The sequence below is a fragment of the Delphinus delphis genome, chromosome 20, assembly GCF_949987515.2.
Source record: "Delphinus delphis chromosome 20, mDelDel1.2, whole genome shotgun sequence".
NCBI classification, from domain to species: Eukaryota; Metazoa; Chordata; class Mammalia; order Artiodactyla; family Delphinidae; genus Delphinus; species Delphinus delphis.
The window spans coordinates 15329820-15357509 of NC_082702.1; the positions used below are offsets into that span (position 1 = coordinate 15329820).

At 37.6% G+C, this 27690-nt stretch overlaps 1 protein-coding gene across 2 annotated transcripts; it reads right to left on the reverse strand.

Annotated features, from left to right (window-relative positions):
* Positions 1 to 1011: 1011 nt before the first annotated feature.
* ZNF461 (zinc finger protein 461) lies at positions 1012 to 26973 on the reverse strand. Of its 2 annotated transcripts, XM_059999398.1 has the most exons (5): positions 26774 to 26973; positions 25073 to 25166; positions 16275 to 16401; positions 15410 to 15505; positions 1012 to 3179 (listed from the first exon to the last, which is right to left on the reverse strand). In XM_059999398.1, the coding sequence occupies exons 2-5, from the start codon at positions 25079 to 25081 to the stop codon at positions 1471 to 1473; spliced, it is 1941 nt and encodes a 646-aa protein (XP_059855381.1). In that variant the 5' UTR covers positions 25082 to 25166; positions 26774 to 26973; the 3' UTR covers positions 1012 to 1470. The 2 variants fall into 2 exon arrangements, with proteins under 2 accessions (XP_059855381.1, XP_059855380.1); XM_059999397.1 differs by lacking the exon at positions 15410 to 15505.
* Between the last annotated feature and the right edge of the window lie 717 nt (positions 26974 to 27690).

Sequence of the window (27690 nt, forward strand, 5' to 3'; positions counted from 1 at the left end):
CTTAAGAAACTAGAAAAAAGAAGAATGAAGGCCAAAATCTGCAGGTGGAAAAAACATAACATTAGAGCAGATATAAATGACACAAGGACTAGAAAGACAATAGAAAAGATCAATAAAACTTTTCCTTTGAAAAGATGAAGTTGAAAAACTTTTAGCTAGTCTAATCAAGTAAAAAAAGAAAGATAGGGCTTCCCTGGTGGCGCAGTGGTTGAGTGTCCGCCTGCTGATGCAGGGGACACGGGTTCATGCCCAGGTCCGGGAAGATCCCACATGCTGCGGAGCAGCTGGGCCTGTGAGCCTTGGCCACTGAGCCTGTGCTCCGCAACGGGAGAGGCCACAACAATGAGAGGCCCGCATACCACAAAAAAAAAAAAAATAAAAAGATAGGACTCAAATAAATAATGTTATAAACAAGAGAGAAGAGTTCCAATATTGCAGAGCAGGCAATGAAGAATTTGGAGCAGAAAGGCAGTAAATAGTTGGTACAGTATTTATAAATCCCTCTAATACATTAAAATTAAATAAAAGTAGGCTAAAATGTGGACTGATGAGAACATCATGAATCATGGATTATGATTAATCCACTTTTGTCCAAAGAATTTTTAAAATTTAATTCCTGGAAGAATACAAAAGAAGTGACAGCTATAGTTACCCCTGTGTAGGGAAAGCAGATGGTTATAGGACTAGATATTAGGGAAGATTTTATTTTCACGTTATTTTGGGTAATTTTTGAACTTTTATAGTATCTGCTTTTATTTCCCATTTTTTAAAACTACAAAATTAATGTAACAACAGAACAGACACACACTTTCATGGTTGGGAATCTACCAATAGAAACATAAGAATGACAATCTAAGAATGTTTATTGCACGATCATTTCTGGTGAAAAAGAAGTAGAAACAATTTGAATGTCTACAGTAGGGAATGGCTCAAAATACTGGCATACATCCCATAGTAGAAATATTCTGAAACTTTAGAAAGAATGAGTCAGATTTACAGTATTGGCCTGGGAAAATGTCCATGATTATTTAAGTGTAAAGGGCAAAATGCCACGAAATATGTCACTATAGGGGGTAAATCCTTTCACAGACATGCAATAAAGCCTTCATATGTGCAGATATGTTCGAGCACGAAGAAAGAAGCAACACACATACATATTGGTTATTTCAGGGATTTGTGGGAGGGGAAGAAATTGTTTTCATTTTATTTCTGCCCCACTTCACTGGTTTCAGTGAAAACAAATAGTTTTATAAAATTTATTTCCAGTATTGATCATTACAATAATTCAGAAATAGCACTGATACCAGAGCAATTTTTTCCTTTTAATAACTTTTCCATTTTCCCACTTGAAAAAAAAAAGAGTTCAAAGATTACTAAAATAAATTAATACTAATGAAACCCAGTATTTTACCAACATTTTCCTTAAAGAAGAAAAAAGTGTATCCCCCAAAATAATTTCATGATACTAGACTAGGATGGGGAGAGAGGAAAACTTACTGAAGTCTCAACAGTATGAAGTGTCTGATGTACATTAAATTGTAAGCCATGGTTAATGGCCTTCCCACATTCATATGGTTTCTTCCCAGAATGAATTCTCTGATGGTGTGAGAAGCTTGAATGATAGCTAAAGGTCTTTCCACATTCCTTACATTCAAACGGCTTCTCACCAGTATGAATTCTCTGATGTTGAATAAGGTGTGAATGAAGTCTAAAGGCCTTACCACATATACATTCATGAGGTTTCTCACCAGTGTGAATCCTCTGATGTCTTTTGAGGTGTGAGCACTGCCTAAAAGCCTTCCCACATTCCTTACACTCATAGGGTTTCTCACCAGTATGAATCCTCCGATGTACAGTAAGTTGTAAGCCATCACAAAAGGCCTTCCCACATTCACTACATTCATAAGGTTTTTTGCCGGAATGAATTTTCTGATGGTGAGAGAAGCTTGAGTGATAGCTAAAGGCCTTTCCACATTCTCTACATTCATAGGGTTTCTCACCAGTGTGAATTCTCTGGTGTATTGTAAGGTGTGATCGATGTCTGAAAGTCTTTCCACATTCTTTACATTCATAGGGTTTCTCACCAGTATGGAGTCGCAGATGTTCAGTAAGTTGAAAGCCACGAATAAAAGCCTTCCCACATTGCTTACATTCATAGGGTTTTTCACCAGTATGAAGTCTCTGATGTTGAGTAAGCTGTGATCGCTGCCTAAATGTCTTCCCACATTCCTTACATTCATAAGGTTTCTCACCAGTGTGAATTCTCTGATGTAGAATAAGTTCTGAGCCATAATTAAAGGTCTTCCCACATTCTTTACACTCATAGGGTTTCTCATGACTATGAAGTCTCTGACTTATGGTAGGGGATGATTGATGCCTGAAAGTCTTTCCACATTCTTTATATTCAAAGGGTTTCTCACCAGTATGGAGGTGCAGATGTTCAGTAAATTGAAAGCCACAAATAAAAGCCTTCCCACATTTCTTATATTCATAGGGTTTTTCACCAGTATGAAGTCTCTGATGTTGAGTAAATTGTGATAGCTGCATAAAGGCCTTCCCGCATTCCTTACATTCATTGGGTTTCTCACCAGTGTGAATTCTCTGATGTAGAATAAGTTCTGAGCCATAATAAAAGGCCTTGCCACATTCTTTACATTCATAGTGTTTTTCACCTTTATGAATTCTCAAATGTTGTTTAAGTTGTGAGCAATGAATAAAGGACTTCCAACATTCCTTACAGTCATTGCACTTGTTACTATTTTGAATTCTCTGTTGTTTAGTAAGGTATGATGTATCAACAGTTTCTGCACATACCTTACCTTCAGAAAGTTTTTCTTTAGAATGAGTTTTGTGAGGACTAAAGAATAAATTGTAACTGAAGTTTTTTCTACATTCTTTACATTCAAAGATTTTCTGTCTATTATAAAATTCCTGAGTGAACAAAATATGTTGGCTAAAAATGGGCATGCGTTCATGGTTGATAATAAACTGCCTGAAATAGCCCTTCTGTTTTCCCTGTTGTCTCTCAAACTGACTTTTGCATGCCCAAATATCTCTGAAAATGGATTTCTCAGGACTATGGCTTTTAAATGGTCCCATGATAGCCCATTGGGATGATTCTGTCTCATAAATGTTTCTTTTTGGAGATAACTTCTTGGCCTCACACTTGGACACCAAGTCTGAAAGATAAGAAACACATTTTAATTGCTAGTTTTGTGTTACAAGAGAATTGAAATACCTCTGGTAGAAAAGAGAGAGAATTGAAAATAAATACCATCATGCAATTGAATGAAAATAGAGTAAGGAGAATGCAAAGAAATGAAAGCTCATGAAAGAAAAGTGAGGGAGTTAATTAACAAGTCAAGTCAGTGGTTCTGAAATTTTGATCCACATCAGAATCGCCTTGGGAATTTGTTGCAATTATGGATGTTTACAAAACATTCTAGATCACCTGAATCAGAGTCTACGAGAGTCTACGAGAGTCTGTATATTTTAACACTCTCCACCAGGCCAAAGGATTATGTGATATCTGCTAGTTGTCCCCAAACATCTATTATTCCCCTTTTGTACACTGATTGAACCCTTGGTTTTTAGTTGAGAACAGGCTGCCCAATATAAACATTGCACTTCCCAGGACCCTTTGCAGCAGAATATGCCATGTAACTGGATTCTGCCAAAAGAAATGCAGAAGTATTATGTAGTAGCTTCTGAGAAGTTTTTTAATTTTTAAAAAATTTTATTTATTTATTTTTGACTGCCTTGGTCTTCGTTACTGCCATGGGCTTTTTCTAGTTGTGGTGAGCAGGGCCTACTCTTTGTTGCAGTGCACAGACTTCTCATTTCGGTGGCTTCTCTTGTTGCAGAGCACAGGCTCTAGGTGTGTGGGCTTCAGTAGTTGTGGAATGCAGGCTCAGCAGTTGTGGCTCGCGGGCTCTAGAGCGCAGGCTCAGTAGCTGTGGCACACGGGCTTAGCTGCTCTGCGGCATGTGGGATCTTCCCAGACCAGGGATCGAACCCGTGTACCCTGCATCGGCAGGTGGATTCTTAACCACTGCACCACCAGGGAAGTCCTGAGAACTTTAAGAGTAAGTTTGCCCACACCCTATATCTGTTATTCTTCTGATTCCTCAGCAAAGCCAGCTGCAATGTGCATTTGATGTCATGTCTGTCACAGATGATTTTGCAGAACAGAGTTGCCACTCCAGCCTGGACTTTAATGAAAGAGAAAATTAACCCTCTAAATAGTTTAAACTACAATTATTTGGGGGTCTCTGTCACATACAGCCAAATCTATATCCAAACTAATACAGCCTTCCATTGAACTGTTTGAGACCAACAGCTACATAAAGCATTCTATGCTAACGCAATTTATTTTTCCATTTTCCTAATGATGATCATTTGGGTTGTTTCCAGTTGTTGGCTATTATGGTTAGTACTGCTATCAACATCCATGCACATTTCTTTTGGTGGAAACAGGACTCCTTTCTTCTAGGTGTGAAATTACTGCATCAGATGATATGCATTTGTTCAGCTTCAGTTGACACTATGCAACAGTTTTCTAATTTACAATTCCATCACACTCTAAAAGAGTTCCTGTTCTTCATATCCTCAGCAACACTTGTAATTGTCAATCTTCTTTTAAGCATCCTGGCAGATGTGTTGTGATATTGGATTGTGGTTTAATTTGTAATTTTGCAGGCTGAATACTTTGCCATATGTTTATTGGCCAACTGGATATCTTCTTTAATAAATTGCCTATGCAGGTGTTTTGTCCATTTTTATTAATTTTTGGGGCAATAAAATACATACAAAATCCACCATTTTAACCATTTTGAAGCATACAATTCAGTAACTTATAGTACATTCCCACTGTTGTGCAACCACCCGATCCCTAATTCCAGAATATTTTCATCATGCCAGAAAGAAACCTCACACCCATGATCATGTTCTATTCTCCTCTCTGCCCTGCCCCCAGCAACAACTAATCTGCTTTATGTCTCTGAAATTGTCAAGAAATTTCATAAACACGAAATCATACAATATGTGACCTTTTGTGTCTGTTCTCACTCAGTATGTTTTCAAGGTTCAGTGATGCTGTAGCACATATCAGTACTTCATTTCTTTTTATGGCTGAGTTATATTTTATTGTACAGATAACCATATTTTGTTTATCCATTCTCCAGTTGAGGGACATCTGGGTAGTTTCTGGGTTGTATTTTTCTTTTTGATTTGTAGGAATTCTTAATTTATTCTGGATATAACCAACTACATAATGCGAGTATCTTTTCCCACTCTGGGGCTGGCCCTTTCTCTCTCCTAATACTATGTTTTGATAAAAAGAAATTCTTAATTTTAAGATAGTCTAATCCCAAGTTCATAAAAATATACTCATATAATCTTCCAGAAGCTTTTACTATTTTACCTTTCATATTTAGATCTATAATCCACCTAGTGGATTATAGAAATCACTATGAGGTAGAAATCAAGTGAGGTAGAAATCAAGACTCTTATTTTTCAATAGATATCAGCACCACTTACTGAAAAGACCATCCTTTCCCTGACTCTGTGTTATATCAAATGACTTTGTATGTTAGTCATTTTCTCTGTAATCCACTCCAATAAATATTTCAACTCCCATAGCTCTGTTGAAACATTTCTAGCTAAAGTAACTAACAAAATTACTTTACCAAAATCAGTGCTCAAATGCCAGTCAACACTCTATTTGACTCATTAGTAGCATCTGACACAACTGATCAATCCCTTTGCTTCCTGTATACCATATTCTCCTGGTTATCCTCCTACCTCTCTACTTATATTCAGTTCCCCTTAATGAATTCTCCTCCACTTCCTGACCTCTAAATGTTGGAATGTCCCAGAACTCAGGCTCTGGCCAGCCCTCAATCTACACTCTTTCCCTTAATAGCAGTCTGGCTTAAATACCAATAATATAATGCTAAGTCTTAAATTTATACCTCTAAAAAATTTTTTTTAATTATGATAAAATACACATAACATAAAATTTACTATCTTACCCACTTTTAAGTGTTTAGTGCAGTAGTGTTAATTATGTGCATACTGTTGTGCAACGAATCTCCAGAACTTTTTCACCTTGCAGAACTGAAACTCTGTACCCATTAATAACTCCCCATTCTTCCCTCTTCCAGTTCCTGGCAACCACCATTCTACTTTCTGTTTCTATGGATTTGACTACTCTAGATACCTCATATCACTGGAGTCATACAGTATTTGTTGTTTTTCTGAATGTGACTGACTTATTTCACTTAGCATAATGTCCTCAAGGTTCATTCATGTTGCAGCCTGTGTCAGGATTACACACACACACACACACGACCACCACACCACATTTTGTTTCTTCATTTGTTTGTTGATGAAACCTAGATTGCTTCCACCTTTTGGCTACTGTATGTAATGTTGCTAAGAACATGTGTGTACAAGTATCTGTTTAAGTTGGTAATTCTAGTTATAATTTTTTGAGGAACCACCATACTCTTTTCCCACAGTGGCTGAACTATGTTACACTCCCTCCAGCACAAGGGTTTCAGTTTCTCCACTGCCTCACCAATACTTGTTATACTTGTTTTTTGACTGTAACCATCCTAATGGGTGTGAGGTGATATTTCACTGTGGTTTGGATTTGCATTTCCCCAGTGGCTAGTGATGTTGAGCATAGTTTCATGTGTTTGCTGGTCATTTACGTATCTTTTTTGAAGAAATATCTATTCAAATCCTTTTCTCATTTTTAAAATTGAGTTGTTTGTTTTTCTTGTTTTTGGTAGGAGTTCTTTATATATTCTGGATATTAACCCCTTATCAGATACGTGACTTACAAAATATTTTTTCCTATTCCATAGGTTGCATTTTCACTTTATTGTGTCCTTTGATGTCTATACTTCTAGCTTTTATCTTACCCCTAAGCTCCATATTTATCACCTAATTGCCTAGTTGAAATCTTCATGTAAATATATAATAAGTACTTCAACCATAACATGTCCAAAGAGAACTTGCAAATCCCTTTTTTAGATTCATTCATACTCCAGCTTAACCCATCTTAGTAAATGCAACCATCTTTTACCAATAGGTTAAGCCAAAAGCCTAGTTTTTTTCTTCTTACTCAACTTACAGTCTATTAGCAAGCATGGTCAACTTGTTCTTTAATATATATATAATGACACAATCATTTATCAGCACCACTTCTATTACAGTCTAAGCTACCATTGTTATACTACTGCAGTAACTCTCAAATTGGTCTCCTGCTCTGTTTCTTGTTCCACTAAACACATCATATCTTAGTGACAACACATAACTTTTGCTCTCAAATGCCTCTAATAGTTTCCCATCACATTTAGGAAAAAAATATAATGCTCTATAAGGTCCCCTCTTACCAAAACGTGTAGGATGCAACTAAAGCCACATTTAGAGGAAAATCTATGGCCTTAAATGCAAATAGAAAAAAGAAATTCTTAAAGTCAATCACCTAAACATCTATTTCAAGAAGTTAGAAGAAGAATAGCAAACTGAGACCTCAAAAAGTAGAATAAAGTAAAAAACAAAGATAGGCAGAATAAATAAAACAGAAACAAATATATAATAGGATTTCTGGCAAGACTGGCCAAGAAAAATAGACTACCTTACAGATTAAATGTTAATTACAAAGAAAAAAATACAATGGAGTAACCTGGCAAACACCACCCAAACCAAGTGATCAAAGGTAACAACACTAATAATGGGACAGAATGACATTATGTGCCTCCGTAAATAATACACTGAGAAAGATAGGTCACCAATGCAATAATCCTACCAAAAATGTATAGCCTGAGTTTAATCTGGAAGAACCTACAAATATTCTCTAGTTGAAGGACATTCTATAAAAGTGGCCCGTATTCTTCAAAAATACCAGCCATAAAATCCAAAGAAAGGCTGAGGAACTTTTCAGATTAAAGTAAAGAGAAATGTAATGTGAGATCCTGAGTCAAGTGAAAAGGACAATATTTGGAAAATTAGTGGAATATAATACAGACAATAAATGAGATAATAGATTTAGATAAATGTAAAATTTCCTGAATTTATGAAATGTAAGAGAATATCCTTGCTCTTAGGGAAGATAACTATTTAGGGTAAAGAGACTTAAATGAAATAATAAGGAAAATATGACAAAAATATTACCAGCTGGTGAATCTAGGTGAACAGCATATGGGAGTTTTTTTAGGTTATTTTGCACCTCTTCCATAAGTTTAAAATTAATCCAAAATAAATTTTTATTTCATAAAAGAGAGAAAAGGTACAAATAACCAATCTTAGGAATGAAAAGGGAAATATCATTACAAACAAATGCATCCTCTTATAGAGTTACATTCTACTGGGATAACATCTAATAAATGATTAGTAAATGAATTAGTAAGTCAGATGGGAAAAAAATGCTATAGAAAAATAAAGAGGAAAAGAGATACAAGGTTATAATGGAAGGTTTGATATATATGGCAACAATTTTCCTCCAAAAAGAATCGAGACTAAAGGTATCAGCTTTACCTTCTGAGGGGCTGGAAACTAAAGGTCAGCCACATGGGTAGCCAACAAGGAGCCCCAATACAAATTCTGGACAGTAAGGTTCAGGTGAGTTTCTCTATTTGGCAATATGCCCAAATGCATATTGTTACACATAGTTGATGGGAAAAGTTAGCACTGTCCATGACTCCACTGGGAGAGGACAATGGGTAGCTCCACACTTGGCACTCTCCTAGGCTCTGCCCTATGTACTTCTTCCTTTGGCTAATTTTAATCTGTATCCTTTTGCTGTAATAAACTGTAACTGTGAGGATGATAGCTTTCAGTGAGTTCTATGAGTCCTTTTAGTGAATTATCAAACACAAGGGTGGTCTCAGAAACCATTGAAATTGCAATTGATGTCAGAAGTGAGGGAAGACTCCTGTAGACAGCTCCCTCTAATTTTCACATGAGACCATAATAAAATCAAATTATAAAAGAAAGACAACAAGAAAATCTCCAAACACCTCCAAATAACACACTTCTAAATAATCTATGGGTGAAATTACAAGTCTCAAAGAAAAAAAATTTTTGAAGGATTATAAGGACATGTATATCCTTTATATACATGGATATATATATATATATATATATAATTATATATAGATAATCCATCATAATGATACTAAGAACACCACATATAACTTTACACTCATAACTTTGACTTAGAAGAAATATACCAATTCCTTGAAAATCACAAACTACCAAAACTCAGCCAAGATGAAGCAGGTAATCTGAATAGTCCTATAACTATTATAGAAATGGAATTTATAATTTAAAATAGATCCTGAAAAAGAAATATCCAGGTCCAGATGGTTTCACTGGTAAATTTTACCAAACATTCACCTCAATTTCTTCCACGAAAGGATGAAAAGGGAACACTTCCCAACTTACTTTATGAGGCCATTATTATTCTTATACCAAAAGCAGGCAAAGGCAGCATGCACACGCACATGTGTGCACGCACGCACGCGCGCACACACACACACACACACACACACACACACACACACACACACACAGAGAAAACTACAGGCCAGTATCTCCCATAAACTTAGATGAAAAAATCCTGAATTAAATTTTACCAATCAAATTCAGAAGTGAATAAAAGGAATAATATATCATGACTAAGTGGAATTTTTACAGGTGTGAAAGGCTGGTTCTGCATTCAAAAATCAATGTAATCCATCATACCAAAAACTAAGAAGAAAAATCACATGATCATATTAACATTCATTAAAAAAAAAACTCAGGGCATTAAAAAGAGAGGGGACCTTCCTCAACCTCATAAACATCATATACAAAAAATCTACTGCTAACATCATACTTAATGGCAAAAGACCTTACCCCTGAATGCTTTCCCTCTAAAATTAAGAAAAGAGGCAAGAATGTCCACTATTACCACTCTTATCCAACACAGAACATATTTCTAGCTAACAAAAAGGCAAGAAAAAGAAAGGGCATAGGTTGGAAAAGGAAAAAAAAAAAGACTCTGCAGATTATATGATTGTCTACAAGAATGAATCTACAAGGAAAAATTAGTCCTAGTTAGCTAACTAGTACTAATAAGTGCATTGAGTAATGTCATAGAATACAAGATTAACATACAAAATTGGCCGAATTTCTGTACACTGACAATGACCAAATAGAAACCAAAATAAAAATGCAATACCACTTACAAATGCTCCAAGATTAAAATAAAGAAATACTTAGGTAAAAAATTAACAAAACATGTACAGAAAATATATGATGAAAATTATAAAATGCTAATAAAAGAAATCAAAGGAAAAAATCTTGGAGAAATGCTGTGTTCATGGATTGGAAGACTCAACAGAGTAAAGATGTTAATTCTCTAATTTCATCTATAGGTTTAACATAATTCCTATTTAAATCTCAGCAAGTTTTTTTGTACATAGATACAAGCTTATTCTAAAATTTATATGCAAAGAAAAAGGCCCCAAGGATAGCCAAAATTTTTTTTTTTTTTCAAAATTTTTTTTGAAAAATAGTATAGTGGGAAGAATCACTCTTTCCAATATTAAGGCTTACTATATAACTGCTGTAATCAAAAGTATGGTACTAGCAGAGGAGTAGTTACAAAGATCAATGGTACAGAACATAGATCTCAGAAATGGAGCCACACAAATGTGCTCAACTAATTTCTGATAATGGTGAAAAAGCAACTCAATGGAGGACGGATAACTTGTTGAAAAAAATGGTGATGGAGAACTAGACATCCATAGGTAAAAAGTTAAACCTTGACCTGAAGTCTCATATCTTCTACAAAAAGGTACTCAAAACGGATTACAGATTTAAATGGAAAATGTAAAACTATAAAAGTTCTAGAAAAAACATAGAAAACCTTTAGGACCTAGGACTAGGTGGTGTTCTTAGACTTAACATCAAAAAACAAAACCAAACAAAAAAACAACAACAAAACCCCCTAACAATTCATAAGATTTAAAAGATGAATAAAGGCTAGACTTCATCAAAATTAAACTTTTCTCTGCAAAAGACAATGTTAAAAGGATTAAAACACAAATTATAGACTTGGAGAAATTATTTCTTTAAGTCACATATCCAACAAAGGCCTATCTATTGGGTTGGCCAAAAAGTTCCTTAGGTTTTTAAGTAAAAATAAAAGACACAGTTTTCATTTTCATCAAGAACTTTATTGAACAACGTATTCACCGTTTTGTTCCACTACCTTCTGCCATTTTCAAGCAACTTCCTAATTCCATCTTCCCAAAACTTTTTATCTTTTTGATCAAAGAACTGTTCCAAGTACCTTTTACAGTCTTCCAGGCATTGAAATTTTTTCCATTAAGGGAATTTTGTAAAGACTGAAATCAATGGAAATCCGAAGGTGCAATGTCTGGTGAATACGGTGGATGAATCAGAACTTCCCAGCCAAGCTGTAACAGTTTTTGTCTGGTCATCAAAGAAACGTGCAGGGCTTCCCTGATGGCGCAGTGGTTGAGAGTCCGCCTGCCGATGCAGGGGACACGGGTTCATGCCCCGGTCCGGGAAGATCCCACATGCCGCGGAGCGGCTGGGCCCGTGAGCCATGGCCGCTGAGCCTGCGCGTCTGGAGCCTGTGCTCCGCAACGGGAGAGGCCACAGCAGTGAGAGGCCCGCGTACCGCAAAAAAAAAAAAAAAGAAAAGAAACATGCAGTCTTGCGTTATCCTGATGAAAGATTATACGTTTTCTGTTGACTAATTCCAGACGGTTTTCATTGAGTGATGCTTTCAGTTGGTCTAATTGGGAGCAGCACTTGTTGGAATTAATCGTTTGGTTTTCCGGAAGGAGCTCATAATAGAGGACTCCCTTCCAATCCCACCATATACACAACATCACCTTTTTGGATAAAGACCGGCCTTTGGTGGTTCACTCTGCTTGCCTCATGATCTCTTCCATTCCACATTATTGTACAGTATATATTTTCCATTGCCCGACACAATTTGTTTTAAAAACAGAACGTTTTCATTACGTTTAAGTAGAGAATCGCATGCGGAAATACGGTCAAGAAGGTTTTTTTCGCTATGTGGAACCCAAATATCAAAATGATTAACATACCAAGCTGGTGCAAATGATTTTCAACGCTTGATTTGGATATTTTGAATATGTCGGCTATCTCCCATGTGGTGTAACATTGATTGTTCTCAATTAATGTCTCGATTTGATTGCTATCAATTTTAACTGATCTACCCGACTGTGGAGCATCATCCAGTGTGAAATCTCCAGCACGAAACTTCGCAAACCACTTTTGTCATGTTCGATCAGTCACAGCACCTTCTCTATACACTGCACAAACCTATTTTTGCATTTCAGCTGTGTTTTTACTTTTCTGGAAATAATAAGGCATAATATGCCAAAAATGTTGCTTCTTTTCTTCCATCTTCAGTATCAAAATAGCTACACAAAAATTCACCAATTTTGATTTTTTTAAAAAATGTACTCTGATATGACAGGTATCACAATACAATCTAACAAAACTGTTTTGAATGAAGTTAAAGACAACTAAGTGCACTAGAACCATCTTACAGAAAAAACCGAACTGTTTGGCCAACCCAAAAGAATACATAAAGAACTTTGAAAACTCAACAGCAAAAAAACCCAAACAATCAAATCATAAAATGGGCAAAAGACATGAACAGACATTCACTGAAGAGGATACACAGATGGCAAATAAACATGATTTTCTATTAAGGAAATTCAAATAAAAACTATAATGAAATATCATTACCCACCTATCAGAATGGTTAAAATGAAAAACTGATAACACCAAGTGCTAACTAGGATTCAGTGAAATGCATCATTCATACACTGCTAGTGTTTGGCAGTTCCTTTCAAAACTAAAAATGAGCTTACCTTACATCCAGCAATTGCATACTTGAGCTTTATCCCAGACTTATTTTCAAGTACAAACTTCTACATGAATGTAAGGAACACACACACACACACACACACATATATATATATACACACATATGTGTGTATATATATATATTCCTTACATTCATGTTATACATATATATATGTATGTATATATATATATATATATATAAGAAAAAAACCAATCTCGAAAGGATACATACTTCAGGATTCCATTTATGTAACTTCATGAAATAACATAGTTATATAGATGTAGAATAGATTAATGGTTACCAAGATTTAGGAATAAGGGAGAAAGGGATGGGTGTAGCTATAAAGAGATAATAGGAAGGAGTCTTGTGGTGATGGTACTATCTATTTCGATTGTTGGAATGGTGATACAAGGCTATATGTGATAAAACTACACAGAGCTATACATACGCACAGAAACACACATACAAATAAGTGTGTATATAAGTAGTGAAATCTGAGTAACTTCTATGGATTATACCAATGTCAATTTTTCAGTATGATATTGTACTATAGTTGTGTAAGATGTTAACACTGGGAGAGGCTGGAGGAAGGGTACATGGAACTTCCCTGGACATTTCTTTGCAACCTCCTGTGAATCTATAACTATTTCAAGGTAAAAGACTTTTAAAAAGAAATCACCACACCATACATGCAAAAGGAAAGGCCTGGCCAGGTATCAAAAATTAGTAAAAAGAATAACATCTTACATGAAAGCAAAACATTTAGGAAAGTATATATCATTTTTCCATGTTTCACCTCTGTATTAGTTTCTTAGAGTCAATGTAACAGTGTACCACAAACTAGGTAGCTTAAAACAACAGAAATATACTCTTTTCATAGCTCTGGAGTACTATGAGTTACAGACATCATCAAAGACCTCTAATTCAGCGGTCCCCAAACTTCTTGGCACCAGAGACTGATTTTGTGGAAGACAATTTTTCCCCGGGGGCGGTGGGGGATGGTTCAGGCAGTAATGCAAGCAATGGGGAGCGGCAGATGAAGCTTTGCTCACTCTCCCGCTGCTCACCTCCTGCTGTGCAGCCTGGTTCCTAACAGGCCGTGGACCAGTACCGGTCCATCAAAAGATGCAATCAACAGAGCTCAACCCCCGCAGCCCAGGGGTTGGGGACCCCTGCTCTAACTTGTGGAATGAACCTGCTCTTAGCCTTCAGGACCCTATACTTTCCTAGGGTCCTACTCCTTCCTTTCTAATCATCCCTCTACCATCTCCATCTCCTCAATGTAGTCATTTGCTTTAATTTTCACAATTTCTAATCAATTAATTTTTCCTAAATATTTTATTAGAAAATATATTCATATGTTCTCGATCCACTACTAGATTAAAAATGTCTTTATAACATTTAAAAAATGTATTCTCATCACCTAGCAAAGCAACTTGTATGAATTTTTTTTAAAAATTAATACTCTGGGCTTCCCTGGTGGCGCAGTGGTTGAGAGCCTGCCTGCCAATGCAGGGGACACAGGTTCGTGCCCCGGTCCGGGAAGATCCCACACGCCGCAGAGCGGCTGGGCCCGTGAGCCATGGCCGCTGAGCCTGTGCGTCCAGAGCCCGTGCTCCTCAACAGGAGGTAGTGAGAGGCCTGCGTACCGCAAAAAAAAAAAAAAAAAATTAACACTCTGTTGACTGCATCTTTTTTTTTTTTTTTTTTTTTTTTTTTTTTTGCGGTACTCGGGCCTCTTACTGTTGTGGCCTCTCCGGCTGCGGAGCACAGGCTCCGGACGCGCAGGCTCAGCGGCCATGGCTCAGGAGCCCAGCCGCTCCGCAGCATGTGGGATCTTCCCAGACTGGGGCACGAACCCGTGTCCCCTGCAGGTGGACTCTCAACCACTGCGCCACCAGGGAAGCCCTGATTGCATCTTTTGATGAACAGAAGTTTTTAAAGTTTGATGTACTCCTATTTGTCTATTTTTGCTGTGCCTTGGTATCATAGCCCAGAAATTACTGCCAAATCCAATGTCATGAAGTTTTTCCCCTATATTTTCTTCTAGGCATCTTATCGTTTTGGGTCTTAGATTTAGTTCTTTGATCCACTTTGAGTTAATTTTTGTATATGGCATAAGGAATTTTATTCCTTTGCATGTGGGTATCCAGTTTCCCCAACACCATTTGTTAAGAGTACAGTCCTTTCCCCCATAGAATGGTCTTGGCACTCTTATCTAAAATCATTTTGTCATATATCTGAGGGTTTATTTCTAGACTCTCTATTCTATTCCACTCATCTATATGTCTGTCTTTATGCCAGTACCACATTGTTTGATTACTGTAACACTGCAATAAGTTTTGAATTCAGATTTTCCCTAATTATTCAGTCTAATACAACCTTACATTAACCTTATAACCTTAATATAACCAACATTCTTACCAGTTGGCCTACTCCTCACAACAACTTTCTGCTTCCTGATTATAGCTCACTCACCTGGGAACTGTTCTCCTATCACTTCCCTCATAACCATCCAGGGCTCCTTCCCTTGCTCCAATGAGGAGATCACAGCTGGCTTAGAAATAGAAAGTCCTGGTTATAAGAAAAGAAATGGAGATGAGGTGGAAATGAATGTATTCAAATACTGTGTTTCAGAATTTATTTTAAAAAACCTATAGGATAAGATGGTACTCAATAAGGTCTAGAGAAGAAAGAAAAGTGAAATTCTCATATACAGGTAAACTCAGGATCATAAGAAACAAAACAAACAAATAGATGGTAAAATGCTATTTAAGTTATATAAGCTTTCACTCCTTATTTTCCTTTGAGAAAAAAAGGAATTTCCTGAAATACTTATTCTCAGATACTTTTCCATGTTAAAGGTAAAGTTCTTAGAATGTAACTTCCAAATGCAAATTGTTTACATTTGTTGCAGTAAATAGAACAGTGTTCATTTGAGCTGTAAATGTCTCAGTCCATTACTACACTAATTGGGAAGGCTAAAGAGCTTTGCACCCAGGACCCATGTGCTTAGTTTTATCTACACTAGTGCATCTGCACATTTAGCACAGTGCGAGTGAAACAAAAGACAAAGCCTGGTTTCTTTGACTATGCTATGCTTTAATGGTACAGAATTTCAATTCTGCTCCTTAATTTTCAAGGAAGAAAGTCAATTATAAGAAAGGACCAGAGTAAGATGTGAGGATAGAGAAAATGAAGGTGCAACTCCACTGGGCTGTGCTCATTTCTACACAAAGAGAAAATCCATCTAGTTATTTGAAAGGTAGCCCTAAAATTCATAGTGGAGAAAGCAGAAATTCCAAGAAACAGATTCTGAATTATTAGAGGCAGATAACTTTACCCAGTGAAACCAAGTTGCTATAGTTCTCCAACATCACATCTTTGTACAAATTCCGCTGTGCAGGGTTCAGGCATTCCCATTCCTCCTGAGAGACATCTATAGCCACATCTTTGAACATCACCAACCCCTAAAATGACAAATCACAGTACTGTTTTTGAAATTATAAGAAACATTTTTCAAAAGGAAGAAGCACTGCTAAAAGAAGGCACTGCAGGAAAGGGATGGTACAGTGAGTATATAGGCTAAGGCTGGAAGCTTGTATGGGTCAAAAATAAATTTAGTGAGACTAAAGCAGAGTGCCCACATACTCTTAAACAATTCAATTTCTGCACACACATCCTCTAGCATAGGGTGGAAAACTTCTGTTAATCACTCATCTAGAAATTTAGAAAATAAATAGAGGTTCCCAACTAAGTTAAATAGTTGTGAATTTTTCCAAAATATCTTATGAAAGTCTCCAACTTCAGAAAAAGGACCTGATGATTTTTCTTCCTCATTATGACTAAGCATTTTTACTTTTAATGCAAATTCTTTAGTAAACACCCAGTGCAGACTATATTTTCCAAAGATGGACAGAGCACATCTCCCTTTCATAACCTTGATATGCCCACTCACTAGCAGGCCAGTAGCAGCGTTCAGCCCTGCAGCAAACCATGTCAGGAACTGGTCCCATCCACCAGCATGCCGACACCAGATATGGGACCCTCAGCCCCACAACCACCCACTCCAGAACCTGGCTCCACCCACCAGTGGACCCCACTGCCAGCAGTCTCATGATCCAGCTCTGCCAACCAGTGCCCATCAGCCTCTGCATAAGACAGGGCCTGGCAGACAACTGGACCAGGAGCCAGCCACACCAACCAGACTGCCCACAGTAGTCAGCCCACCACAACAGAAGGACCCACGCAGCCCAAATATGGGGCACCCCTAGACTATATAGCTCTAGTGTGCAGAGGGGAGAGTGCTGCTGGGACACAGAGGACGTCTCCTACAAAAGGCCACTTCTCCAAGGTTGGGAAAGGTAACCAATCTATCAGAAACACAGAAATAAAAACAGCCAACTGGGCAAAATGAGGTGACAGAGAAACATCTTCCAAATGAAGGAATAAGATAAAACCCCAGAAGAGGAACTAAGTGAAGTGGAGATAGGCAATCTACCCTATAGAGAGTTCAAGGTAACGATTGTAAAGATGTTCAAAGAATTCAGGAGAAGATTGGATAAACAGTGATAAGCAATAAGTTACATACAAGGGAACTCCCATAAGGCTATCAGCTGACTTTTCAGCAGAAACTCTGCAGTCCAGAAGCGAGTGGCATGATATATTTAAAGTGATGAAAGGAAAAATCTTAACCAAGAGTACTCTACCTGGCAAGGCTTTCATTCAGTTTGATGGAGAGATTAAAAGCTTTACAAACAAAAGCTAAAAGAGTTCGGCACCACCAAACCAGCTTTACAAGAAATGTTTCTCCAAGTGAAAAAGAAAAGGCCACAACTAGAAACATGAAAATTACAGAAGGAAAAATCTCATCTGTAAAGGCAAATATACAGTAAAGGTAGTAAATTAGCCATGAAGCTAGTAGGAAGGTTAAAAGACAAAAGTAGGAAAATAATCTATATCTGCATTAAGTAGTTAAGGGATATATATGCAAAACAAAAAGATGTAAAATATGATAAAAACAGGAAAAGTTGGGGAGGGTGCAAAATATGCAGAGTTGTTAAAATGCATTTGAACTTGAGAGATGAGTAACCTAAAATAATGAGAGAAAGAGAGAGAGAAATGGAGGAAGAAAGAAAGACTGCTATGTACAGTGTGGGGAATATAGTAGATAACTCTGTAATATTCTTCTATGGTGACATACCATAACTAGACTTATCATGGTGATCATTTTGAAATGTATAAAAATATGAAGTCACTATATTGTGTAACAGAAGCTAACAGTGATGTTAGGTCAGTTATACTTCAAAAACAAACAAATTCATAGAGAAAGAGATCAGATTTGCAGTTAACAGAGGCAGGGGGTGGGGAGGGGGATTGGATAAAGGTGGTTAAAAGATACAAACTTCCAGTTATAAGATAAATAAGTACTAGGGATGTAATGTACAACATGATAAATATAATTAGCACTGCTGAACGTTATTTATGAAAGTTGTTAAGAGAGTGAATCCTAAGAGTTCCCACAAGAAAAAGAATTTTTTTCTATTTCTTTATTTTTGTGTCTACATGAGATGAAGGACTTTACTAACTATTGTGATAATCATTTCATGATGTATGTATGTCAAATCATTATGTTGTACACCTTAAACAGTGCTGTATGTAAATTATATCTCAATAAAACTGGAAGAAAAAATGCTGAAAGAAAGCTGTCAGGCTATAATTCTATTTCCAATTAAAATCCCTCAAAATGAAGGTGAAATAAAGCTTGGAGTTTTATTTTTGCTCCTGTTGGGTTTTGTTGTTGTTGTTGTTTTTGCAGTATGCGGGCCTTTCACTGTTGTGGCCTCTCCCGTTGAGGAGCACAGGTTCCGGACGCGCAGGCTCAGCAGCCATGGCTCACAGGCCTAGCTGCTCCGCAGTATGTGGGATCTTCCCAGACGGGGGCACGAACCCGTGTCCCTTGCATCGGCAGGCAGACGCTCAACCACTGCGCCACCAGGGAAGCCCGGTTTGTTTTTTTGAGAGTAACAAACGTTGCTACAAAAAATGTTAAAGGAAGTTTTTCAAGGTGGAAAAAATTTATACTAAGTAAAAACTTCTATCCACAGAGAAATGAAGAGTGCCAGAAATGATAAATTCGGAGGTAAATAAGAAAGATATTGTTTTCATCTCATAATTTCTTTAAAAGATAATTGACCATTTAAAGAAAAAAAAAACTGGGAATTCCCTGGTTGCCTAGTGGTTAGGATTCTGGGCTTTCACTGCCATGGCCCAGGTTCAATTCCTGGTCAGGGAACTGAGATCCTATAAGCTGAGTGGCACACCACACCCCCACAAAAAAAAGCAAGAAAGAAAAAAAGAAAAAAAGCATGTGTAGTTTAAAAGTATTTAGAAATAAAATATATGATAGCAGTAGTAAAAATGATGGGAAGGGGAAATGGAAATATCCAGTTTTAAGATTTTTGAGTTATGTATGAAGTTGTATAAAATTATTGGAAGATCTAGTAAGATTTTTTTGTTTTTAAAATCACATTGGAAATCTTAGAACAACCCCCAAAACAATAAACAAAACAAAACAAAACAAAAATGGTACAGCTAATAATCCTATAATGGAGATAAATGGAATACAAAAAAATACAGGATCAGTCCAAGAGAAGGCAGGAAAATAGGAAAAAAAAAAAAGGAAGAAAGGATAGATGATAAGATGATAAGATTAAAACATAATCATTACATTTAAGTTACATGGTCTATCTAGAAGTCAGCAAAACTTTTCTGAACAGGGTCAGGTAGTAAATATTTTAGGCTCTGTGGATCACATATAGTCCCTATAACATATTCTTTTTTCTTTACTTATTTATAACCCTTCTGAAATGCAAAACCATTCTTAGGTTGAGGGCCAGAGGAAAACAGGTTGTGGGCTGGATTTAGCCAGCATGCCATAGCTTGCTAAACCCTGTGTAGACACTTGAAGGCAGCGACTGTCAGACTGGGTAAAAAAGTAGAAACAAAGTATATGCTGTTATATGAGATACACTTAAAATAGGTTAAAATAAAAGGATGGGGCGTCCCTGGTGGCACAGTGGTTGAGAGTCCGCCTGCCGATGCAGGGGACACGGGTTCGTGCCCCGGTCCGAGAGGACCCCACATGCCATGGAGCGGCTGGGCCCATGAGCCATGGGCACTGGGGCTGCGCGTCCAGAGCCTGTGCTCTGCAACGGAAGAGGCCACAGCAGTGAGAGGCCCACGTACCGCAAAAAATTAAAATTAAAATTAAAAAAAATAAAAGGATGGAAAAAAGATATGCCATGAAGAAAACGGTAAAAGAAAGCTGAATCAGTTATGTTAATAAAGAGAACAGAATTCAAGACAAAGAATATTACCAAAAGGAACATTTCATGATCAAGGGGTCAATTTGTCAAGAGGATATAGCAATCCTAAATATGTATGCACCTAATAACACAGCTTCAATACCATAAAGCAAAAACTGACAGAACTGTAACAGATCTACCATTGTATCTGGAACTTTCAACTGTCCTCTCTCAGTAATTGATAGACCAAGTGACAAAAAAAAATTAGTAAAGATATAGAAATGTTGATCACCACTACAAACATTTGACCTAACTGATAAACACTCTACCCAACAGTATAATGCCCTTTTTTTTTAATTGCACATTGAGCATTCACCAAATTGTCCACATTTTGGACCATAAGACAAATCTCAATAAATTTAAAAGGATAGAAATTACAGAGTATGTTCCTCGACCATCACAGAATTAAATTAAAAATGAACTATCAGAAAGATCTGGAAAAGCTCCCAAATATTTGGAAGTTAAAGAGCACTCTTCTAAATAACCCATGGGTGAAAGAAGAAAGGGAATTTTAAGCTAGAAAAATAAGAGAAAATTAAATCTAAAATATACAGAACAAAGGAAAGAATAAATAAGATCAGTAATCAGTGAAACAGCAAGGGCAAACTAGAGAGAAAAACCAGTAAAACTAAAAGCTGGTTCTTTGAAAAGACCAATAAAATTGACAGGCTGCTAGTATACTGATCAAGAAAAGAAGACATAAATTATCAATATCAGGAATTTAAAAGTGTGCATTACTGTAGATCTGACAGGCATTAAAATGATAATAAGGGAATATTATGAACAACTTTCTGCCAATAAATTTGACATCCAAGTTGAAATAAACTAATTCCCTGAAAGGCACAAATTACTAAACTAATTCAAGAAAAAAAAAAAAAACCAAAGCCCTTTATCTATTAAAGAAATTAAAGTCTCCCCATGAAGAAAACTCTAAACTCAGATGGTGTATTAGTTTTCTACTGATGCTGCACATATCACCACAAATGCAGTAGCTTAAAACAACAAATTTATGATCTGTTGGTTAGAAGTCCAACAAGGGTTTTACTAGACTAAATCAAGGTGTTGGCAGGGCTGTGCACCTTTCTGGTAGCTCTAGGAAAGAGTTCATTTCCTCACCTTTTCTAGCTTCTAGAGGTTACTTACGTTCCTTGGCTCATGGCCCACTTCCTCCATCTTCAAAGCCAGTAATGTTGCATTTTTTTAACCGAAGTATGCATATTCCATACGCACATCCTCTTTGGGTTATCTTCAGATAACCCAAGATAATCTCCCCATCTCAAAAGCATTAATTTGGGGGACTTCCCTGGTGGCACAGTGGTTAAGAATCCACCTGCCGGATTCAATGCTGGACACAGGTTCAATCCCTGGTCCAGGAAGATCCCACATGCCGCAGAACAGCTAAGCCCGTGTGCCACAACTACTGAACCTGTGCTCTAGAGCCCGCAAGCCACAACTACTGAGCCCACATGCCACAACTACTGAAGCCTGTGTACCTAGAGCCCATGCTCTGCAACAAGAGAAGCCACCGCAGTGAGCAGCCCGTGCACCGCAACGAAGAGCAGCCACCGCTCGCTTGCTGCAGCTAGAGAAAGCCTGCATGCAGCAACGAAGACCCAACACAGCCAAAAATAAATAAATAAATAAATTTATTTTTTAAAGCATTAATTTAATCATATTTGCAAAGTCTCTTTTGCCACGTAAGGTAACCTATTCACAGGTTCTAGGATTAGCACGTAGACAGTTTCTTTTTGAGGCGGGCTCATTATTCTGCCTACCACAGATGCTTTTTGCTGGTGAGCTCTATCAGACAATTAAGGAATAAATAATACTAATTCTATAAAAAAAACTCTTCCAGAAAATAGAGGAGGAGGATGCAAGTCCTGACTTATCTTATAAATAAAGGAGGAATAAAGACATTTTCACATAAAGAAAGCTGAGAGGATTTGTCACTAGAAGATACAAACTACAGGAAATGCTAAGGAAATGTCTTCAGGCCAAAAAGAAATGATATCAAACAGAAATTCAGATCTCAAGAAGAGAGAGCAATTGAAAATGGTGTATATGTGAATAAATAAAATGGATTTGCAAAGAATCAAATACAGTATTTTTTTCAAGAGTCTATTGAATTTCCTTTGTTTCTGTGGATTTTCCCCTTTTCATTTTGTATATTTGTGCTTTCTCCCTTTTCATTCATGATTCAAAGGTTAGTGATTTAACTTATTGATTTATCTTATTAGTTATAATTTTTTCCTGTTTTGTAACACATGTAATTTTTATCTTTGTAAATCCCTTCCAGATTTCTTTCTACTTATTTTTAACTTACAAATTTTCATTATTTTTTGTTAGAAGCATTTAAATCTATGACTTTTCCCTTAGAGTCCTGCTTTAACTAAATTCCATGGGTTCCAATATGTAGTGCTATCACTGACATGAGAAATTTTTCACTTTTTAGATTATATTTCTTCTTTGATTCAGCAGTTACTAAGACAGATTTTATAAACTTCTGGTAAGAATAACAATTTTTCTGATTCTGTAATTAAATTCTAGTTGTATTTCACTGTGTTCAGAGAATACTGTCTACCATTTGTACTTTTTGGGCTTTACTACAGCCTAATATTTTGTCATTTTCTTCTGAATGGTCCATGGATACCTAAAAAATGCATATTCACTACTATTAGCATTTCATGTATATCAATAAGATAGATTTGATGGAGTATGTGATTTAGTACTTCAATATCCTTAACTAAATTTTGTCCACTTGTCTTGACTTTGACTAAGACGGTTAACTAATATCCCCTACTGCTGGCAAGTATCTATTTCTTCTTCTATCTGCTTTTCTATTTGTTTTAGGAAAGTTGCTGCTGTAATATTTTATATGTAGGTAATTCATAAGTATTTTAGCTTCACTTTGAAATTTACACTTTAGAATTATGTAGTGTCCTTCTTTGCCATGTTTTTTTAAAAAATATATTTATTTATTTATTTTCAACTGTGTCAGGTCTTAGTTGCAGCACGTGGGATCTTTCCTTGCAGCGGATGGGCTCCAGAGTGCATGGGCTCTGTAGTTGTGGTGTGCAGGCTGCAGAGAGCATGGGCTCTGTAGTTGCAGCACACGAGCTCTCTAGTTGTGGCATGGGCTTAGTTGCCCCACAGCATGTGGGATCTTAGTTCCCCAACCAGGGATGGAACGCGCATCCCCTGCATTGGAAGACGGATTCTTAACCACTGGACCACCAGGGAAGTCCCTCTTTGCCATGTTTAATTGTGTGATGTGGCCTAAAGTTTAGTATGTTTTCCTTTAGTTTTCATTTGCCTGGTATAATTTGTCCATCCTTTTATTAAACTTTCTGAATCACTGAATCACTTAAGCATCTGATGCAGAGAGTTGAATTTTTCTTTGTGACTCAATCTGAAAGACTTTTTCTCTTAATAGGTATGTTAAAACTCATATCCAGGGACTTCCCTGGTGGTGCAGTGGTTAAGAATCCGCCTGCCAATGAAGGGGACATGGGTTTGAGCCCTGGTCTGGGAAGATCCCACATGCCATGGAGCAACTAAGCCCATGAGCCACAACTACTGAGCCTGCACTCTAGAGCCCATGAGCCACAACTGCTGAGCTCACGTGCCACAACTACTGAAGCCCACGTGCCTAGAGCCCATGTTCCACAACAAGAGAAGCCACTGCAGTGAGAAGCCCGTGCACTGCAATGGAGACTAGCGCCACTTGCTGCAACTAGAGAAAGCCTGAGTGCAGCAACAAAGACCCAACGCACCCAAAAATTAAAATTAAAACAAAACAAACAAACAAAGAGAACTCATATACAGTCACTGATTGATAAGACATATATTTGCTCTTTCGTCTTAGTTTTACCATACAATTATTTTGTTCACTACATATACACAGTCATCCCTTGGTATCCACAGGGGATTAGTTCCAGGACCCCCGCAGATACCAAAAGCTGCAGATGCTCAAGTCCCATGTAAAATGGCATAGTATTTGCGTATAACCTACACACATCCTCCCACATGCTTTAACTCATCTCTAGATTACTTATAATACCTAATATAATGGAAATGCTATGTAAATAGTTGCTTGCATGAAGCAAATTCAAGTTTTGCTTTATGGAACTTTCTGGAATTTTTTTTCCTGAAGATTTTCAATCTACAGTTGGGTTGAATCCATAGATGTGGGACCCACAGATATGGAGAGTTGACCATATATATATATATATATAATGTATATACATACATACATATGCACATATATATGTGTGTCTTAAGTCTTGTACTATATAAGCTGATTATTTACTTTCTGTCTCTTTCATTACAAGTCAAGTTCCACAAGGAATGATTTGTATGTGTCTGATTTTTACCCCCCACTGATTTATTCCTAGTTCTCTAAAAGAATGCCTATCACATAGTAGATATTCAATAAATATTTGTTAAATCAGTTCATCAAACCAAAGTTCTGACAAGAAGAACATCAATATTTCCCTCAAAAGGATACTATTTCTGTTCTTTCCTTATTCTGGCAGAAGACTCAGCATATGGGAAATAAGTAATGATTTACTGAATGAGTATATAAACTGGTTAGAGAGATGAGCAAAAAAGGAAGATTCTATATTTTTGGCACAATCACTTACTCACTCACTGGCAAGTTACTGTGTGATATTCAGTTAGGTAACAATATCAGGATGCAGAATGCAAATATTCACATGACCTATAGGAAAAAAAGAGGACTACTTCAATGAGGAACAAGAAAACAACAACTTACATGGGCCATGGCTTTTTTTTTAGAATTCAATGTATTTATTAGTTGTCTTCTTAGTTCCACTTTAGAAGAAATTCACAGTCCAAAGAAAGTGTTGCTGAATGAGAGGGGTTTAAAAATAAACAAAAACAAACATGAGATGATCTTGCCTCTGAGCTCCCAATGTGCTAACTTAGAATGACATTTCCCCCACTTCACATCTCTTACTCCCAGACCCCATACACACATACATAAAAGATCAGAGAAAAGATGAACCAATCCCAACCTTACTCAAAGCAAGGAGGGAATCCAGCTATGGATTCAAGAAAGACTGGGCCCAGGCTCTTTAGCAGGAGTGATCTAGAGAGGCAAATCAGTGTCCCAACACTATGATAAAATCAAGCCAACTGGCCTGCTCAGACCTACCCTGACCAGATTCTCACTGAATTAAGAGGAAAAAGAAAAGGAAATGGACCTTATGAAAAGGTCAGGGAAAGAGAAAATGACTCAAAAGATGTAACAGATCTTTGGTTATATCTAACATTCTTGTGTAACAGGAACTTCAAAAATAGACACTAAAGCAACACTGAAAAGAAGAAATAGAACAAAGATGTCCGGAGCAAAATAAATACTTGAGTCTGAAGTACCGGTGAGAATTTAAAAAACCACATCCTGGAAAATCTTCTGAAATTCATCCCTAAATACAGGCAAAAAAGACCTAAATATCTTTTAATAAGGAAATACAAAACAATGTGTATTGTGTTCTAATCTTTGGGGAAAAAATACTCATGAACATAAGCATATATGTATGTACACAGAGGGTGAAAACATTTGCAATAAAATGTTCAGAGTGGTTGAAGAATTATAGATAACTTTTACTTTAAATGAAGTAATATAACAAAGGAATTTTGAAGGTTAATGTGAAAATTTCAGGTAAGATGCAGCACCTAATCATCTTAGACACTGTTTTTGGATGTGCAACAGTGCCATTCTTTCCTCCAATTAGAGGTGTTTCTAAGGGGAATGGCAGAAGTAGTGAGGTAGAGAAAAATTATGAGATACTAGGTTTTTCTGGAAGCTCAAATTTTGTGTGACCTTGAGTGTGGTGTGGAGTAAATGTTGTCTGTGACCATGAAGACTATGTTTCTCTGATTCTTGGTGATGTGTGTGAGCTCTTCAGATAACTGTGGAGGACACCGACTAAGTGGGCATACGGTTAGTTGTTTGTTGTTGTTTCCTTTCTTTTTCTTTTTTTTTTTTTTTTTTACTATATAAGTCACTTTGAGGTTGTATGATGATGATAAACACGGGGGGGATGGTGGGATTATGTGGCTTTGGCTTTATGACGTGTGTATGAATCTATAGGTGCCTACTGGAATGTCTTCCTAACTACCTGATTACGGTGAGCCTGGGTTTAAATGTTTGTGTAAATGTGCTTTTCTTTATATAAGTAAATGGGGCTTACACAAATAGTCACCCGCAATCATGATCATAAACACATACAAACTCCATTTACACACATGGCCAATGCACAAAATTACAACGGTCACAAAAGCACGAATCCAGTTGCTGTCACAACAAACAGCCAAATACCCTTAGTCATGAGACTAATTTCCGTCACGCACGCACAGACTAACCTACTCTCCCTAGGTCTGCTCCCGCACTAAGAGGCCTAACACTCCAGACACTCCTCTTGCCCGGTCCTGGGGCTACAGGATTCCTCACCTTCAGCATCCTCAGGAGGAGCTCTGGTCCAAGTTCTGATTGGACTTCCCGGCGAAGCCGCACGCCGAGCCCTGCCTACTCTACCCGTAAAGGGAAGCCCTCAACTGCCTCTGCGGCCGACCATTCAACCGACGTTCTGACCGGAAGTAGCTTTGGAAAGCCGTGTCCTCTGGGAAACTTAGTCCTAGAGGAAGGAGCCCGGGAGGCTAAAGAGGTAGGTCTTCCGCCCGACTTCCGGCCGCACCTGCGCTGTTTCACTCGGGCTTGGAGTGACGACACAACCACCCAGTTTGCGTGGCTCACACCTGGGTTTGGGGGTCTGAATTCGGAACCTCAGATTTCTCTGAGGACGGATTTCAAACCTGACACGGTGGCTGTCCCGACCCTCCCAATGTGCACGTTCGCGGGCTTAAGAGAACTGTTGTCTGGTGCGGAGAGATCCAACCTCTGGATGGTTCTCTCCGCGGTTGCGATGCGAGATGTATTCTGTGAGTCCGTTACGTATGCGGGGGTGCGTCTCATCGAGAGGCAGATGATTATGTGACACCGACTGTGAGGGTGTCATGCGTGAGGAAATCTGTATGTGAAAGTGGATGTGCTACATATTTGTGTAGGTTCAAGCAGTGAGCTCGGCCACGTGCAGTGATTGTGAGGTGGCATAATGTGATGTGACTTACCTGTGAGTGGTGCTTTGAGACCGTGTGATTGATTACGCATGCTTGCGGGTGGCGTGGCTGGCTATGCTGGCAGTGACCTCACAACGTTCTGTGGAAGGCTGTCTGTGCTGGGTCCACCTATGACTACCGGGAGGGTTTAGGTGTGGCGAGTGTCCGCGGGTTAATTTCACCAGCGAAGGGAGGAAGCTGGTCTGTTGGAACTAGGAGGGACCCAGTGGATGAATCACAGATCCCTGGGGC

What these genes read in the sequence shown, in the direction of transcription:
- ZNF461 (XM_059999398.1), bottom strand. An exon ending in TAGCAACTTGGTTTCACTGG is followed by an intron (nt 15,506 to 16,274) that starts GTAAAGTTATCT and finishes TCTTATAACCAG; the next exon opens with GACTTTCTATTTCTAAGCCA. An exon ending in GATAGGAGAACAGTTCCCAG is followed by an intron (nt 3,180 to 15,409) that starts GTGAGTGAGCTA and finishes CTTATCTTTCAG; the next exon opens with ACTTGGTGTCCAAGTGTGAG.